At 54.0% G+C, this 19,448-nt stretch overlaps 1 protein-coding gene across 1 annotated transcript in view; it reads right to left on the reverse strand.

Moving 5' to 3' along the window:
- Tmem132c (transmembrane protein 132C) overlaps positions 1 to 19,448 on the reverse strand; it is a 183,073-nt gene that overhangs the window by 43,515 nt on the left and 120,110 nt on the right. Inside the window, exon 4 of the mRNA XM_046445861.2 lies at positions 5,066 to 5,249. Coding sequence (XP_046301817.2) covers positions 5,066 to 5,249 — 184 coding nt within the window. The remainder of the gene's footprint in view (positions 1 to 5,065; positions 5,250 to 19,448) is intronic.

Below are 19,448 nucleotides of genomic sequence, written 5' to 3' on the forward strand. Positions count from 1 at the left end.
CTGAGTGAGAGAATCAGAAGTTTTTGTCAGTTTCTAGAAGGGTGAGCATGGCCGGTGGCAGCCCATGTGGCTCCCCTGGCACCCTATGGGCTCTGGCTGAGTGGAGGGTGGGGAGGAGCTGTCTGACCTTCAGTCCTTCCTGTGCACTTGCCTGCTCTCCCATGGCTCTCTCCATGTTGGATGGCCACGAGTTTCTTTAGTTTTTTGTTTGTCTAGGTGTTCTCCATCTCCACTTCTCAACCATCTCCAATAAAGTTCTATAATCTTCCAAACTGGAGCGCAGTCTACTTTCTGGGTGAGCTGTGCAGCACCGCGGGACTGGGAGCTTGGGAAGACCTGCTTGTCACTCCAAACTCCCTTTCCTGGAGGGGACCAGAGTTCAGATGAGGGTGGTCACCACCCGAATATCCGCAATGATCACTGGGGAGCGTGGCTGTGTGTGTGTGTGTGTGGGGGGGGGCAGGGTAAGCTCTCATTTCTTGCATGATCCATTGGTAACCCTGCAAACATCACTACCCAGTAAAACAGCCTCACATGCATCACAGTTTGCTTTTTAGGCAAAATTCTGGGCCAGTTAGTTGAAGGGAAAGAACATTTTTCAATTTAATTCCAAAGTAAACCTCCAGCTGTGATACAGAAACACTTATTTTCCTGTAGATTTATTTTTTATCTTAGCAAACATCTTCCAATTGCTTTAGAGCTTCGAAGCCCTCCTTCAGCTGGCTCTGAGGGGTTCATAGGCAACATTTCCAAATTGCAAAAGTAAAGTGGAGATGAGGGTTGGATCTTCTTGAAAATTCTTGAAACATCATTTCCCCATTGTCCCTATGAAAACAGTGCTCTCCCATCCTGTCAGAGGACATCTGCCTGGAGTTCTGGGGAGCATCTCCCTTTACCTTCGAGAACTCAGGATGTTGCAACACAGTCCCCGACACACCCAAGCAGCTCAGCCTTCCGTCATCTGCAGATTGATGGGCCGATCTAATGCATCCCTGCAGAGCCCCAGGCCTGCAGAGCCAAGCTTGGCTCCTGTTCTCCTGGGTCTCTGAGGCAGGAAAGTAACCATGGATGTCCCTTGGTGGAAAATACATTCCCCAGGATCAATATGTCCCAGTAGGGTTCCTTAACCTCTCCCTTCTATCATAAGTGTAGGCAGAGGGAAGAAAGGTGACCCAGGAGTGGGGCCTGATCATGGCTGCACCAGGGTGATCACCGCACATGGCCTGAGGAGAGAAGTAGTGATTCAGGAGGCACCTACCGGCTAGGTGCCACTCAGATCCTGGCTGGGAATGAGCTTCCTCACAGGGTGTGACCGGAGGGCAGGTGATGAGGACCATGGACACTTGCAGCAAGGTCCAAGGACAGCCAGGCATGGTGCATCACCAGCCATTGTCCCAGGTCTAGGGCAAGGGGAGGGTAAGGGCCCTGGGGCCAGGGACAGGAAATCCACAGAGGACCACATCACTGTGCCTCCAGCTGCAGGGGAGGGCAGGAGGTGGAGCTGCCCACAAAGGGCATGCCCCTGGACACAGCAGGCCATAGAGGGAATCCCAGGGCAGGCCACCCTGCAGGCTCTGTTCTTGCTGCACACAGGGCTCTGAGAATCTCGCTCATCCCCGAGAGTCTCCAGGCCACCCGAGAGGTGAGCGTTCAAATCACCATTCTGCAGACTCAAGAACAAGGAGCTGTCTCCTTTCCACAGTGCTAGGGATGGACATTTTTATTTTATTTTATTTTTATTTCATTTTATGCCGAGAGTGAAGGATATGTCCTAGCAATTTCAAAAGCTCTTGTAAGGAAAGTCCCTGGTTCCCACGTGCTTCTGGGTAAAAAAGGTGACTTCTTCTTCTACTCATGATGATGAAAAGTGAAACTCTTCAAAATGCCCAGCAAACCCCCCACATCCTGGGAAATTCAGTCCAGTTACATCAGTCCTGGGCGAGAGGACCTCTTCCCACACCGTCTAAATGAGGAGTGCAGCACCCCCAGGCTAGGCCCAAAACTTAGGTTTAAGTTTTAAGAAACTTGAATAAACCGTGAGGAGAAACTCTTCAGGACCACGCAGCTGGAAACCCACAATAACCACCCCTGTCCTGTCTCTTCCCCTGCCAGCAACAGCCAGTCACTTTCTGATGGTGCCTTGTGAAATGTCTCCTTATTTGTCCCTGTCAGGCCACCAGAGTGCTTGCTGCCCTGGGCACAACAGGGTCCCTCCTGCTCACCCTTCAGGACAACCTGTGCCTGGCCCAGGGAAGAGCTGGGTGAGGCCCAGTGAGGGCCGATGGTTTTCTTCTCAAGGAGACTATGGCCCGTCCTCAGAACACACAGAAGTGACCATACAGGATGTGTTCTGAGCCCCGCAGGCTCCACTCACGATGCAAATGGTCTTACATGGAAGACCCAAAGGCCCAAGCACTCCTTCCTGAAGAGGGCGCTGCCCAGGCAGACCCGGGACGTCCCGGCCTCCCATCCAGAACCTGTGTTCACAAGTGGCCAAGGACGGCCCCAGTAACTGAGGATGTCATGTTCTTCACTAAAGAAGCCCCAAGGGGCTGGTGGTGCCAGACAGGGCTCTGCGGGACGGGGACACCCTTTTTCCAGCTCTGACTCAGTGGGCATGAGAGCTGCAGCCCCACGGGAAGGGAGGCCTGGGTGGTCCCTCCCCGGCTGCTCTCTGCCTGGACAGAGGAGGAGGCCTGAGCAGCCTAGTTTTCCAGGGAGAATGCCTTCATTGTAGCTTGCTCTAGCCTATTTTCTTTAAAATGAGCAACAAACTGGGAAATTCACTTGAGTTTTTCCAAGATCTGGCTGGCTCTCTCTCTGGCTGCATATGCACAAGTCAAGAGTTAGTTTCTCTGGCAGGTTTTTTTTTTTTTTTTTTTTTTTTAAATTTCCCATCTTCTAGTGAGAAACTTTTCACCATCATTGCTAGTTACTTCCAATGAACGTTTAGTTTTGACTGGTTATAAATATATTAATGCTCAATCTTAAAAAAATTCCTTTGAGATGTAATCACTCTTTTCATATATCAAAGAATGGAAGCCCCAGAATGCTTTGGTCAGCCATGAATGCTCAGAAATTACAGAAAAACAAGAGAGGTCCCTAGGCTGCCCCATTGGCTGTTCCCGATTGGCACGGCCCTGGCGTCCCAAGCTGCGTTGCACAATTGCGGATCCCAGGGAAGCAAGATGGGGATGTCACTTGGACTCTCTGTCCAGTATTTAGACTTGAGGTCCACATTGGTCCCGCAGAGCTGCCTGCCCACCAGGGCCCTCGGAGATGAAGCCAGTCTGAATTCACCTTCAGTAGCTAGCAGTCGAAAGGGTTCCAGGCGCCACATTAGTAGTTATTTTGTCGTGCCTTAGAGGCAGTACAAGACACGATAACCATTATACTAATATCTCCCCTCAATGAGCATTCTTGTTTTGAAGGCAGGCCATAATAACACCCTATATCTTTTTAATGATTTTGCTTTTTCAACATACTTGAGCGTCTTATCTTTTGCAAATAGGCAGGAATGGACCACTGACACCCTAACTGCGGCCCGTGCGGGTGTTAGTCTGCAAACCCTCTCTCTGGAGGGTCTGGAGTAGATATCGTAGAGTGGTAGGCCAAGAAGCAATGCTGGGCAGAGGAAGGAACTATACATAACCTTTTGAAATGCAGACATTAGAAGCGTTGAAACCGCTGCTATCTCGTGAGGGGTGTAGGTAGTAGAGCGCGTGTGGCCCACGGTTACAGTGGACATGATAAGCCAAGAGGGATCATTCTCCAACCTCAGTGTTCACAGATCCTCCTGACAGATGTGCCTTCTGGTGGACATCTGGCATCATTGTCTGACCAGCGTCCATTCCCCACCTTTCAGTGAAAGCCAGATTTTCCCTTGATACCCCACACCCACCAGCTCTCAGGGTGATCAGGTTCCCCAGGCTTGGCCAAGCAGAGCACTGAGTCTCGAGACTTCAGTGTTTGGATTCAGGCTGGTGCACGGCAATCAATTATGATCCTCATCAGAGCCAGCCCAGGGATGTGCGTGTGTGATTGGCAACAAGGATTTATTTTTTTCTTACTGGATGTAATACTATGAAAGTGCCAGAATGGCACTATCAGGGCCACCTCGGGAATCTAACAGAGAGTCACAGAGCTGAGGGAGGAAGAGAAGACACAGCCCTCCTTGACGATATTGTCAGGGCACTGGGGTTTGAGCACCCGTGTGGCCTGCAGCGGCACTACTGGCATGACCTATGAGGTTCTTAATCCCAACCCAGACCTCCTAAGTCACGTGTGCAAGCACATTCAAGTCCGAGAAACACTTTCTAGACCTGGAAGTTCTGTGAGCCAAGTCTAAGTTGGATTGGGTTTGCAGCCCTTGATACCCAAAGAACCTCGATCCACCCATTCCTGGTCATCCTGAATGCAGTCAAGCAAGCAGGCCGTGTGCTGGCCACCTCTCGCCAGCGCAGGCTGCTAAGCATGACTGGGCACAAGAGGACGGCAGGGAGAGGCACAGCACTGAGCATTGTCTGCATGGTGCACCTCAGATTGAACTGCAGCCCACCCGGAGCCTCTTGGAGCCCCTGCCGATCAGGCTCCTTCAGTCTGGGGCACTGAAGGAGTGCAGCCAACATGTGTCCCATGCATGGAGTAGGGATCAGGAAGAGCTAGAGGGTCCCTCAAGGACTGCACGGTCCAGAGCTCCCTGAGCTTCCAGGCATGCAGTATAACCAAGAATGACATTTGCTGACTCAGGTCCACAGGACTTCAAAGTCACTTGTTGCCACAGCATAACCTAGCCCACCCCAACGGGTACGCAGCATGGCCCACAAAACTTCTTAATAGAAAAGAAACAGAAGAAAGGAAGTGGACTTAAAGAAGAGGTAAGTAGGTAAGGATGAATGTGGCCTGGGCGTGGCAGGCACCACGAGGGCCCACAGACAGGCTGAGCTCACCGAGTCAATAGTGGCTCCTCCCGGCTGGAGGGAGGTGGGAGGCTGGGGGGTCAGCACCCCTGGGGTTGCAACAATGCACGTCTCGAGGTGGGGGCGGCCAGGGCAGCACATCTTACCATGGCCAGCGGCACGATGCCCACCAGGTCCTTCTGGCTGATGAAGATCTCGGATAAGGCGATGTCAGTGGTCCCCTTCCGCGGGTATTCCACCTGCCACGTGATGGGCTGAGTCCCCGAAAGGCTGCTGAAGCTGGCGATCTCAAAGTTCATCTGCACAACCTCGCTGAACAGACTGCTGCTTCTGGAAGGGAGCAGAGGGGAGCGGCGTCAGGCTGACCTCCTTCAAAGACCCTCTCCCTTCCCCCTCCAAGGCAATCTTAGACTCTACAGATAAAGAAGAGTTTGGTGGGGCACCTGGCATGGGCCACCACCTCCATCTTGGGAGTGGGCGGCCAGGATGGAGCAGCAGCCACACATTACGGGTCTGGGATTGGGGTGTTGAACATGGAGCTGGCATCAGCCTGGGCCACAAGGAGGCTCCTGATGAAGAGATAAGCCAGTGGGCCTGGGCTGGCTGTGTGCATTCGTGTGGCCTTGAACTAAGCAGGCCCCTTATATTTAGTGTCATACCTGCAGCAGATGCAATATCGCCTCCAACCCCTGCCTTCCTTCCTAGCTGGTCTCTCCCTCTCTCCTTGGGGACCAAGAAGATCATCCCACTCCCAGGCTCCCCTGCAGCCAGAAGCAGGCTCATAGCAGGGTCCACCAGGCAGGTCCCACTCATCTGGGGCCCAGGGATAAAAGGGGTCAAGAGACATCAGCAGTGGAGGGGGCTGGCATTCCCTGGAGAGCTGAGTTCCGAGTTCTTCAGGGCGGCTGTGGGTGCTCCTGGCACCCTGGCCCTCATACTCTCAGCCGCTGGTGTTGAGGACCGCAGATCAAGTCAAGATGGTGCCTGGCAGTTTGCCAGGAGGAGTGGTTTGTGAAGCAACGCCACCGAGCCATTAAGTTGGTGGAGATTCCTTATTGGCTGATTGCCGTAACTGGATGATGCTAATTGAGTCAAGCTGTGTGCAATCAGTTAGGTATATATACCTTTGCTGTTTTGCAATAAAGTGGCTCCTGCTACCTTGGGTGCCCGCTACCTTGAGTTCCCGCTCAGTTCCCGCTGAGTTTTCCCTACAATAAAGCAGTTCCCGCTTCAACCTTCAAGTTGCTTATCACCTCCCGGTTATTTGGCCTAGACGGACTGCGGCATGCTGGTGCTGGTGTCTTTGCAGAGCCTGGTCACTTTTTCATGGTCTCTATTATCCCTGCTGCTCTGGCTCTGGCTGGGAGGTTAATACCTTCAATTCGGCGGCTCTCCCAGTCTCCCAAGGTTGTCTGAATCGCCTAGTGTACTTCAGTGAAGCCTCTTGTGCTCAGAAGGCCTCCTTAGCTGGAGGGCCCCTGTGTCTGAACCTAAGAATTCCAACTATACTGTGCTTCCGGGGGCAGGGGGCCCAGACAGATGTTCAGCAAGCTCATCTAGCATATTTCAGAGCCAGCAACAGTCCAGACTTTATTTCTCAGATGATGAAATTTAGGCCTGGAAAGGGAACATGGCTTCCTCTGACCTGAGTGGCAACATCAACACGGAGCACTGTGTCTCCTGCTCCCTAGAGCAGTGCTCTTTGGCACCCGCCTCTGTGGCCAGACACAACCTCCCAGGCACCAAAGGATGTTCTCAAGACAGGGAACAGCCAACTGTGTCCTTGGACCAAACAGCAGCTGGCTACTTTGGCAAGTCACACTTTATTGGCGCAGAGCCCTGTGGGACAGCTTGCATTCTGTCTGTGGCTGTGTTGGTGACACGGAGGCAGGTGTGAGTCACAGCATTGCCTTCATATCCTGAAGCACACATGGTCTGGACCTTCGGGGGAGCCTGCTGGTCTTCGCCATCGGCTGGAGAGGAAGGTGGCTGCACTGTCCACAGCTGTTTAATCACCAGAACTGAGGAGAACTAAGAAGGAGGGGTGTCCCAGTGTCCCTGGCCATTTGTCCAGGGTCCTGGGGAGACTTGAGGTTCAGACCAGGATTGCCTAAGCAGTGGGTCAGCCGTCGGCACCATCTCAGGCTGGCATCTAGAGGGAAGGCCACCTGTGTGCAGGCAAATTCAAGGGGGTTTTCCAGCACACATCAAGGAAGACATACCAGATGCACTCAGCAGTGGCCCCCTGAGCGTGCGCTGGTGCTGGGTGGAGGCGGGCCGCCTTTCCCTTTGCCAGGGTGAGAATCGGCCACAAACGCACCTGCGGAGTCTTTAGGGCTTGCTCCAGGCCGAGGGCTGCATGCACTTGGCACAGTCCGTGGCTGAGCTGGAGGTAACGGATGCACCAGCCCGAGCTCTAGGACAGGTAGATCCTCCATGAGCTCTCTGAGCCTGAAGTGGGGCCCGAAGAATCGTGATTAATGAAACACCAGGATCCCTCTGGAAGGGAAAATAAACCCAAGGTCTGGCAGTCCAGTTGGGCTGCAAATCTCAGGAGTGAACCTCTGGTCTTGGACAATGAGGGGTCTGGGGTCTGGAGTGTTTCCAAACTGGGAGATGAGCTCTTGCCCCAGGAACCAGAGGCCCTGGCTTAGAAGCCCCATGACCTCCAGGGCGTCCTCCTCCCAGGCCACAGGCACTCCTGGGTTTCCCAGGCTTAATCTTGTTCTCCTAGTGAGGACACCGGGGACCTCCCCACCTGCCATGGAGAAGGGTCCTGGCTGTCTGGGCCTGATGGAGGTGCCACCGTTGTCCTGCTACTTGGTGGACTCCTGCCAGCAATGGCATAGCTCTCCTCGGGACTGCACATGACAAAACTCCAACTGCCCTTGGGCTCGGTCTGTGGAGGCCCCCAGGAGGCCTGTCCTGATGCCAGGCTGCAGAGTCTCCACTGCTCACGCCTACACCCGGCTGCATCTCCTGCAGCATATTCTTTTGTGACCGTCACCAAAGCTCTCAAATCTTTCTGAGGCTCAGCAGCATCACCCCCACTGGAACACGGGTGCTCCCACCACAGGAAGGGGAGCAGCCTGCAGGGGACAGGACTTCCCCTGCTGCAGCCACAGCTCCTGCAGCTCAGCCAAGGCTGGGAACGATGGCTTGACTGAGAACAAGAAGGAAGCAGTGTTTTCCCTGGAGCTGAAGGACTGGGAGGTATGATCTTCATGAGTGATGAGGTTACCTGCCCAAGGTGGGGTTTTTGAACCAAGGATTGAACCCAGGGGTGCTTTACCACTGACTCACATCCACAGCCCTTTTAAATATTTTATTTAGAGACAGGGTCTCACTGAGTTGCTTAGGGCCTTGTTAAGATGCCGAGGCTGGCTTTGAACCCATGATCCTCCTGCCTCAGCCTCCTGAGCCGCTAGAATTACAGGTGTACACCACTGTACCTGGCCTTTCAAGGGGTTTTGCTTAAGTGCATACAGAGTGCAAAGAAGACCCTACTATTAATGAGATTCACTATGTTCCAGGCACAGGCCCAGGGTCCATGCACGCATCATTCCAAACCCCACTGTAACTCCGCAGGGTGCGCGGTTGCCAAGACTCCCAGTTCACACCAGTGTTGGAGCAGAGACTCCAGACTCTGCGGCCAGGGATGGCTTTGCATCACAGATTTAGGGCAATAATTCTACAAGTCCCTGTTTGAAACATGCTGTGGTCCCCCCCGCTGGGGCTCTCAGCACTCTTGTGAGCCAACTGAGCTCAATTTCTGTTTTAGAATAAATAACAATAATAATAAAAAGAGTTTGCAGTTGGAGGAAACTCCAGCCGCCTAAATGCTGGGCAGAATTACAGGCAGAGTGATATCAGGACGAGCCCCTGGGTCAAGGGGGACGGGGACGTGCTTGTTTAGAACATTGACATTAGACTCTCAGGCAGCGGAGACCTCAGAAAGATGGAGGAGACTTCCTGGGTCACAGAGAGCCCAGAGACATGTGTGAGAAGAGGCCTCCAGAGGCTGACCCGGCAGACAGGTGGGTGCCTGGGAGGCTCAAGCCTGAACTGGCTGACTGGGAACAGGGGGTACAGACTTCACACCCTGGTTTGTTTACTTCTCTGCACAGGTGTGGCTCTGTTCCCTCCTCAGGTGGCCAGCCAGCCTTATCTTCTTCATCTTTTAGAGCATGTGGGATGTATCAAATTACAGGGACGGAACTACTATGGAATGAATCACTGTGGAGAGGTGAGCAGAGAGGGTGACTGGTGCCCACCGCCTGCTCTGTTCCTTCTGAGTGGAAGCCTTGCTGCGTGCCTGCAACAGCTGCCTTCTCGGTGCGAGGTAGAGAAAGATGGTTCTAGAGAGGTTGGGAACCTGCGCTTTTCTATGGAATCTTTGGATAACAGCTCTTTCGGCCCTGATTTGGCTCAGATGGCAGCTCCACTTGCTGTCCCTGGTTGGGAACTCCAGTGGCCATAGGTTCCTCTACACCTCTATCTAAGAGGCTTCCTCCGTCTTTCTGGGAACACTTTGCAGAAGCTCCTTCACTGAGTTGGAAGAGGCCTGCCCTGAGGATGGTGCAGTGTGATTTCCCAACTGGGTCCCCAGGATTCCAAAGGGGTGAGCAAGAGATGGGCGTGGCTGTGTGGGTCCTGAACCCCACTGGGTCCCTAAGTCTTCATGTTGCCAAATAAGAGCAGCTGTGGCCTAGGGGTTCAAGACATTGGGTCTCTAGGAGGCATTTATTTCAAGGAATGAAAGAGAAAGAAGGAAAGAAGGAGATGAGGGAGAGAAGAGGGAAGGAAGAGGATGGAGAGTTAGAACCCAGACTGTGTGGAAGAGCAGGCCAGGAACCCCCACCCAGCTTAGGTGGAGCTTGTGGTGCTGCTGGAGTAAAAGAGAGGAATTTCAACATTTATGTGACTCCAGAAAGCATCCAAGAGCCACCCCTTGCTAAAATCAATAATGGGCACTTATTGCAGTGACTCTTGAAAGAAATTTTCAAAATCGGCTTAAAGAAGCTCTTACTGAAAAACAAATAAATTCCCCCAATAGTCACAATAGTGTTTGGACCACCGAAAATTCAATTTACCAAGCCTCTTATCTAGTGGGCTCTATCTGGTAAGAAAGTGGAGCCCGGGGCTGTGTTTCAATGCCAGAGGGACTTGGCCTCCCCACTCTGGTGGAGGGCTCTTCCCCTCCGTAGCTGCAGAGAGAGAGAGGAGAGCCACAAAGGGAAGAAAGGAGCCTTGGAGTGGGGCTGCCCCAGGATATCGGGGCGTCTGCCCCAGGCCTCGCTTTATTCCTCTGCTTCATGTGCATTGGATGAAGGTGGGCACACGTCCTGTCCCCAGACCCCAGGTCCACACTGATGGCCTGTGTGCTCTGGGGTGTCAGAGCTACAGATTGTGGGTTTGAGCTACAAATTGCAAGCAACTGAAAAACCCTTGATCCAACTGAGGGAAGGGAACAGAACATATGCTTCAAAGTCACCAGGAAGGGAGGAGAAAAGAAATGGATAAGGTGGGGGGACAAAGAAGGGCCACAAATCTAGAGCCTCAGAGAAAGCCAGCTCTGGAGAGGACGGGGCCAGCGGGACCCAGGCCCCCGTTCTGCTCTCTTGATTCTACACCAGCGACCCCCATTCCGAGTGTCGAGCAAGGACTGGGACTGGCTGAGGGAGATGACCTGCTGCTGTCCAGCATGCCTGGGCAGCCAGAGGGAGTCCCCTCTTTCTTTCCTGCTCTCCCCAGTTACTAGGCAGAATTCCAGGCTTAGGACAGGGGCTGGAGAGCAAAGCCTAGGAAGCCTGGTGTTGCCAAGCACTCGGATTTGGAGTCTGGACTTAAAAGCAAACATAAACACACATTTTCCTTCTCTCTAAAGGAGCAAAGCCTAGGAATCCATGGGAGCAGGCAATAAATGGGAAGATGGAGAAAGAGACTCCTTTACTGCCAATTACATCAATGCCGATGGCATCCCTTTAAAGCACAGCAGCCCCTTGGAGCAGCCGAACCCGTCATTACTGTGGATCTAGTTCCATCCTGAATTCCCTCTGTCGTAACTACTTAAGGGGAGACGCTGGGTCTCAAATCCTACCCACCTCTTTCAGGGGTGACTTTGCTGTACCTCCCATCAAGAGCTGAGACCCTCTCTCCCCTTCTGGAATCCAAGCTGGTCCTGAGATTCACTTTGGCCCACAGAGCACCGTGGAAGTAACCCTGCAGAACTTCCCAGCCCCGCAGCAGCTACCCTTCTCTTGAGGGGCACTGCTGTGACATCACCATGACATGAAGACCCTGGGCCGTGTGGAGAGAGAGGCCCCTACCATCCAGCCCCAAGCTGCTGCACCAGGTAAAGACAGTGCCAATGGGGGAGTGGCCCAGTGAGTTTCTACTCAGGAGAAGCAGTGTATGGCTTGGAGTCAGAAAGCACTCTGTTACGTAGCACTAGGTGGAGACGTGGCTGCCACAGCTCTTTTGAGCAGAGTATGGCACAGATAGGGCACAGGTGGAGAAGAAATTGGATGCCAAGAGCAGAGAGAGGCCTAGAAGCCCACCCACCCTGCAGCCCACCAAGGCCCCACTGGTCCAGAATGCAGTGAAATGTTTGCCCAGCTCCAAGGAAGTCTTCTGAGGTAGCTGAGAGGGGACAGAGGCAGAACTCCATCTCAGTGTCCAGCAGGAGGATGGGTGGACAGTAAGATGGCCTGGACTGTGGACAGAGACCACTGAACATGGATGCTCCGTGAGGGTGGGCCTCAGCACCCACCACACTGGCACACAGGAAGCAATTGGCAGTTCCTTCATGTGAGGCCATCAGAGAAAGACGACCCGAGGGCCCGGTGTCCTCTGCAGCCCTATGCCATGATGAGCCTTGTCAGCTGGGCCAAGTTTGCAGAGAACCCTGCAGAGCCTAATGGGCCCAAACGACCAAGTTTCCATCTGAAATGCCTTAGCAAGCCTGGCATGAACCCCATCAGGCTTTCCACCTACAGGAGGGATGGGGGCTGGGGGAGACGGAAGTGAACGGCAGGGGAGGCCTGGAGTGGCACATGCCATTCTGCACACTGGGGTGTGTCCATGGGAAAGCCCACTGTATTCCCCAGTGAAGCTGAGCATGGTTAACAGTGCCCAGGCAGCGGCCAGCCTGAGCCCGGCCCCAAGATCCAGTGTCTCTCAAATCCTGGTCACAGGATTCCACCTCCACGTGGCTCCATCATCTCCTCATCATCCCCCGGCCACTCCCATCGGGCCCTGGTGCTACTCAAACACACCAAGTGCATCTGCCCTTGCTCTCCACCTCGGCTGGCCCCTCACTGCATGCACCCTGCTGTTCATGACGCACTCTTCACATGACCCTGGACCCTCGCCTCCACTGGGGGCTCACCCTGCCCCTTCATTTACATGTCCACACATTACACTGTGCACCCCTTTGTACCTGGTGGACTTCATGCCCCCTCCTTCTCCAAGGCCAGCTCCCTGACAGCATGACATGGCCCCTTCCATTGCCTCCTCAGGTCTCATCACTGCCATAATCCATGGTTGGCACCCAGCAAATATTTGTTGAATGCGTGACATGTGAGCGATTGCTCCCCGAGTCAAGCTCCCTGAGACTCACGATTTTCTTTCCTTCCACTAGTCAGGTTAATATTAATTTTTGCTCAAGATGGGAGTCGGCTTCCTTGGAAGGGAGTGCAGGCGCATCCTTGGGAGCTATCAGCTCTTCCAGAAGCCTTGAACCTGTTCCAGGAGCAAAGCGAAAGGCAGAGCCCCCTGGAGGTTCTCCAGCACAGACACGCTCAAGGTCCACTCCTAAAACTTTGCATTTTCCGAATATCACAGAAGACAGAAGCTGGATCTGCTCCAAAGCTTGCTATTGAATTTTATGCCTGCTAAGCTCTACTAAATACATAATGAGGAGACCGAATTAACTATGCAGAATTGTAATTTACAGTTAATGTTTGTAATTGACGAGCTGCGGGTCTCTGTGGCAGCACTAACTGCTGAGATGAGAAGGCCCTGAAGGGATAAAGGAAAGTTTCCTCTTTGAAAACAGAAAGCTTCCTCAACCAGTTTTGTGCCCATTCATCCATCATCCAGCCACTGGACACTGACCAACACGGATTTGTGCCAGGCACTGTGTGAGAGACGGGGAAGTGAGCCACTGTGGTCCACAAGCACCCGTGGGCAATCCAGGAGTCCCCAGACACCTGCTGTCCACTCAACTGCTTACTTGGCTACAGACACGGTGAGGAGACTGCCCAGTGGTGGTAGATCATCAAGCCTGGGTGGTGCTCTGCCCTGGTCCCCTGGGTTCCCTTCTTTGGCACCTGACTACAATGATGTTTCCAATTTCGGGTCCCTCGGAGTTGAGAAAGTGCTTCTCTTTGAACTTGGGGGTGCAGACCACAAGTACTCTGGAGGAACTTGAACTCAGAACCTCTACTGTCTTATTTAAGATGCTCAACCCTGATTGATGGCAGGAGGGCCTGCTGGGCTTTAAGGAGATACAGTGCTTTTTAAAAGTGGCCTTCCCCTCTCTCTTTCAGATTGGGCCAGCAGGGGGTGGGCCTGGACGTCCCTCTTCTTGTTTGGCAAAGCTTCTGAGGACACCCCAGGGGCAGGTAGGGTAAAGAAGCACTGATTTTTGTTTGGTTTGGTTTTTAAGGGAGTAGTATCAAGTACGAAGGTCTTTTTCTTGTACCCAAATCAGCAGCAGCAAGATGGGACAGGGTCTCATCCCAGCAAAGCTGTAGAGGCAGGCCTGAGTGCCCTGGCCCCCTGGCCCTGCCCTGGGCCTCCTGGTGCCACTGACAGCCCCACAGTCAGAGCACAGAGGGCCTCTGCCTGAGACATACACTGTGCCTGAGACAGAAAAGCTGTCCCTGCGAGGAGGCTCTGCGGAGGGACTCACTCCAAGGACTAGTGGGGTGGTAGGTGAAAAGGGGGAAGACACTTCTGCCTCCAGAGGTGAGGGACAAGGTCGTCATGGGTGTGGGGAGAATGCAGGAGCTGGGTCCTAGAGCAGAGCTGTGGGGCTGGAGCCATCGAGGACAAAGGCCTCTTCCAGAGACACCCTGCAGCCGAGAGAGCGCCCTCAGCTTCCTCCTTCCACTCTCTGACTCTCGCCCTCCCTCAGGGTCTCCCTCTGGCTACACAGAGCCAATAGCCCAGTTGGCAAGTTTGGTCCCTTGCTGTAATCCAGATGAAAGGACCCAATGATGGCAGCCCCCCCCCCCCCATAACTCAGTTAGCAAGGGAGCTTGGAAAGTTCATTCTCCAGGTTGCGGAATGATGGACTGAGACCAAGTGGGCCCCCGGCCAGCGCTGCCCACCTCGACTCCCACACAAGCACCTACGCCCACTCCACTGAGGGAGGTCCAGCGCAATGCCCCAGCTAGGGGTGACTGTCCAGGAAGTGACAGTAGCTTCCCAGAAACAGACTGGAGCTGAGACCTGTCCAGGGTGGAGTTGACCAGGGGAAGGCACCCACAGGGTTTAGGAAGGGGCCTTGTGAGGGAAGACCCCTGAGGACCTAAGATGTGTCTCAAAACCTAGGGGAGCAAGCTGGGGGACCCAGTGTCCGACACCCCTGCCTCTGCTGGTGGTGGCAGTGGGATGGGGTCCTCCAAACTCCATCCTTCCACATGCACTTTTTTTTAAAAAATATATTTTTATTTTATTTTTATGTGGTCCTGAGGATTGAACCCAGTGCCTCATGCATACCAGGCGAGCGCGCTATTACTTGAGCCATATCCCCAGCCCAACAAGTGCTTTTTTACATGTTCTCAATACTGTCTGCATTTTATCTTTAAAAGTTTTTTTTTTTTTGTATTAAAATAAATAAAATGCATCACATGGGGAAGAAGCATACTGGGGGCCACTCTCCTCCCTGGCTCAGTCCCTCCCAGATCCCAAGACAGCGAGGAGCTGACACAGCAGGATGTGGGGCTCCCATGGAAGGATCTGGGTACAACTGGATTACTAGGAGGAACAGCAAGGGCTATGCAGAGTGGACTCCCAGGCAGAGGCCTCTGGTGGTGGGCAGGGTCCTGGGAGAAGAGCAGAGAGAAGGATGGGCGAGGAGGGAGTGGACTGGGAAACCGTAGGAGAAGAGGGCAGGACAGGGAGGCAGCAGGAGCAGCTGCCCAGCAGGGAGGGAGCTGGAGCTCCTCAGGTTCCCAGTGCTGGTATGGGAGGCCGGGGACTCGAAGCTCCTGGAGGTTTTGCTCTGACGGCTGTTAAGTGTTACTCAGTCCTGCGGGGGTTATGCAGGGCAGGCTCTGCCTGGCCTGGAAGCAGCCAGTTCTCCAGCAGGCTCTGTGGCTTGACCTGTCCATCATTGTCCATGGCTGTCTTCCCACCGTGAGGAGTGGCACCCCTGCCCCTGCTCACCCCACAAGCCAGAGAGGGTAGGGAGGTGAGCAGGGAGGTGACATTCCTGTGAGCAGGGAGGTCCTTCTGTAACATACAGCTCCTGAGGCCACTTCTATCTTTAACTGTCTCCCTGACTTCCTACCTTAGTTAGAGGACCTGTGTCCTTCCCTGGGTCACTATGTCTTTCCCCCTCATCCTCCGTCTCCCCCCTCCCTGTGCCGCTGCTCTGGGCTCTTGGCTGCTGCACAGACCCAATGAGCTCACCCCACCTTTGCATGGCTGCTCCCTTTGGCTCTCAGCGCATGGCCGGCTCCATCCTGTCACCCAGCGTAGAAGTCGCGACATTCTGAAAATTGAACACCAGACTCAAGGTTTCACCCCCGGTGCCCACGCTGCACTTTCCCCCGCTGCCTGGGGGTAAGCTCCTTGAGATGAGAAACTTTGTCAGGTCCCTGTGGGGTCCCTGAGGCTTAGCACAGTGCCTGGAAGAGCAGGAGGGGTGACCACACCTGCATTTGTTCAGAGGATTACTCTGGGTCCCTGCTCCACCTCTGGCATCATGGCCCTGATCCCCCAAGGCCTGGTGCGTGCCTCACGGCCTCCTGAGGATCACTTCTGGTTCCTCCCAGCAGCACCCACCGTCCTCTCCGGAGGACACGCCCACTGGGCTGATGGCTTCTGAGAAGCAGAAATGAGCTGGAAGCCAAGTGGGAGGAGAGAGCTGGCTTCCAGACAGGATGATGGACACACACAGCTGCCGTCTTTCCAACCAGCTGCAGTTCTGTGGCTCAACGGAAAACTGAGGCACCAGGGCACCCCACTTGCCCTGACAAGCCTGCCTTCAATTTCCAGCGGCCCCTCAGTGTCAGGGACAGGCCAGGGCCAAGTGTCAACCACCTGCTCTCCACTCACACAGTGTGTTGGGTTTGCAGTTCAGGAAAAACCATCACGAGGTGCCTGGACAGTGTCCCTAACAGAAAATGGACAAGCTACAAAGAACCGGCTCTGCTGAAGGGGACGGCCTTCCCCACCCCAGGCTCCACCGTGGCTATGACAAAACATTTGACCACGTGTTCGCTCACACACGGACTTCACTAGAAGGGCTCTTGCGTGTTGTTGGGCGCCAGGGCCTCCGTGCAGCCAAGGGCCGGCCGTCATTGTCCTGTTCCCATCCTCCTCGGGACCCCGTGGGACACTCAGGGTGCACACTTCAGAACTTCCCAGCATCTGTCTGTCTAAACAGCGCACGGGATGGTGGCTTCCTTCTGAGGAATGACCCTTCTGCTGTTGCATGGAGCTGCGATGGGTGGTCACTTCCTGGTGGCTCCCGCACCCCACTTTAAAATCATAGCGTCTGAGTTTCAACCCTTAGGTTCTGTGTGGCCAGTGAGACTGAGCTGGGTGCTGTGCCCTCCCAGGTCCTTGCTGTCCAGCCTTGCCAAGAAGGGAGAGCGCAGGGTGCAGTGTGGCAGTGCCAGGTCACCCACCCCAAGCCCTTGTTGAGGCTGCTATCCTGCCCTCCCTGTGACCATCTGCTCTTTGCTTCTTGTCCCCCCACCCCCAACCAGGGTTACCTTAGCCAGATTTGGCTTCTGCTGCTAGGCATCCACAAACAGACTGACTGAGCCTCCTGGGCCTCAGTCCTCCCTCTGTAAGAGCAGGGTGTTCAGCTCTTGGCGTTAACACTTGGCAACAGAGCCGTTCACCTCACACCTGTTGCCAACTCTGGGAAGCCAGAGCTCGGGACAGCAGGCTCCAGGAGAAATCCTCGCCCTGCTCAGGCCCTGGAAACCACATCAGACTCACTCATCTTTAAACGGTTCCTTATATTCCGACAAGGAGCAGCTTGGCTTCAAAGGTGGCAGATGCCGTGAACAAATGTCTCCCCTGTGGGCCATCACTTGCTGCAGGAAGAGGGTCAGATACCAGGGGAAAATGCAGCCAGCGGAAAAATCAATGGGGGACCAAACCCGCTGTTCCCCACTCTGTCCCCTGGGGAGCCAGGTTCTCTCCCAGCTGCGCTGACCCTTCTGACCCGTCTTGAGAAAGAATGCTTGCTGGCCAGCAGCCCTCCCTCTGCAGAGCCTGGCTCTCTGGAGCAGCTGTGATGGAGAGCCAGGGGCGCTTTTCAAATCCACAGCCCTGAAGCTGTAACTATCTAGCAGAGCCCATCCAAGGGGACCTTCCATTTAGAAAAAGCCATTCTTAGGTGACTTGGAAACCGCCGCAATGGAGAGTAAAGATGCCGAAATGAACCGCATCCTTTGAGAAATCAGTTCCGAGGCTGCAATTTCATTTTCAAGTAAACTCCGTTTAGAGGGACTCCCCGGACCCAGGGCTGTGGGGAATTGAATAATACTGTGTTCACACTGGAAATGGAAAACATCGTCCTGTTGACAAATGGTTTCAATCCCAGAGCCCTCCTTGCACTCAAGTGTTACAAAGCAGCCGTGACAGCTGTTCCTCCCTTTGCTCTCTCTATTCCCAGCCTTGTTTGGGAGGGACAGGGGCGCTGGGCCTGCTGGGTACCGGCTGGGAGGTTTCTAGCTACCTTCATTTACAGCATGTGACACGCAGTCTTTCAAGAAATGTTTACTGTGTACCTACAGCATGCAAGGCAGGTTTTAAGGAGCTGGGGACACAGCTGCAACAAAATGCATGCCGATTTTCATGGGGTTTGGTGCCAATGTCTGTGTGGGGGCTGGGAAGGTGTCAGGAGGTGCTTCTAATGGGGGAGGCACCTAATAATGAATTCCCCAGGCCCCACCCTTCCTTCCCGCCTAGCTTCCTGGTCACAGGGCTTTGCTGGCAGTTTGCACAACTGTGCTGACCAGGGCAGATGGTGATTCTCAGACACCACGGAGGCCACCAGAGCCTTGAGCAGGTGCTTTGCTATTCACTTGGCCTGATTTTCTGTCCTTTCTTGTTTTATAAGCTGGGACTCAGAGAAAGCCCTCCCTAGTGCAGGAAAGCCAGAGCACGTGAGGTAAGCTCCTAAGGCAACAGCCAGCTCTCTACGATTCTTCAGGTGAGCTCAGGAGAGGGGACTGGAGAGACCTGGAAATCCAGATGCGGTAGAGGAAGCATGAGGGGCAGGAACAGTTTGAGTGTCACCTGGCTCTGTCTTCAGGATTGCTCAGGGGGTCGAGCTGCTGGGTTAGGAGGGAAACCACCTGCGTCAGTGCTCACGGTGTGTAGGAGTGTGTGTGTCCAGTGTGCACCAGTTTCTGGACCTGCGTGGGAGGTGCCAGCCTCAGAAGGAGTGCCTGTCTCAAGGACAGGTGATGGCAGGACCCGAACCCAGATCCCATGCAGATGTCAGCCACGTGCAGGGGAAGACTCCCACTCTTACTAGCTGTGTGACTGATGATAGGAAGGTGTCTCTGGGCTAAGCGAGGCAGCCCTTAGAGGATGGCCCCAGGACCCAGAGAGCAGCTTCCATCTCAGTTGGGGGCAGAAGTCTCTGCTGAAGCTTTCATTTGAAGCAGGGAAGAGGGGAGAGGGGACATGGGGAGGGACAGAGTGGCCTGGTGGGGCCAGCCTCCTGGTCCCAGATGGTGCCTTCTCGCTGTGTCCTCATAGGCTGCCCTCCGACCCCTTTCCTGAGAGCCCTACTGCCATTCACAGAGCACCAGCCTCATCACATAAGCACATAAGCACCTTCCGAGCCCCCTCCTCTGAACCCAGCCAGTGTGTTCTGGTGGGATCCAGCCTAGGATCTCAGGGGACACAGCCCCCACACTGGGTCCAGGCTGGGTTCTTGCAGCCCCAACAATCCACCACCCACCAGTGAAGTAAATGACCAAAAAGCACATACACAGGCCTAAGTCACCCACTGTCTCTCACATGAGCTTGACCTAGACATAGGGATCTTTTCTTCATCTTTAAGACAGGGTGCATGGAAGCATCTACTCCTCTGGCCGTTAGTCATAGGAGCATGAGTTGCTACACAGCACATGCCCAGAGCCAGACCCAAGCCACTCCTAGCACTAAGGAGCTGCTGCTTATTGTCTTTGAGACTCCAAACTTCAAATTTGGAATGCACGACACGGACATGGTGTTTGGCCAGATCTAAGGGCCATTTGTTCTGTTAGTTACTTCGTATTTCCTCTATAAATCGTCTTGCTTTTTTCTGAGGCCTACATACAC

Source organism: Marmota monax, unplaced genomic scaffold (genome assembly GCF_021218885.2).
Source record: "Marmota monax isolate L192 unplaced genomic scaffold, Marmota_monax_Labrador192_F-V1.1 WCK01_AAM20220418_F8-fsc00200, whole genome shotgun sequence".
Lineage (NCBI taxonomy): Eukaryota > Metazoa > Chordata > Mammalia > Rodentia > Sciuridae > Marmota > Marmota monax.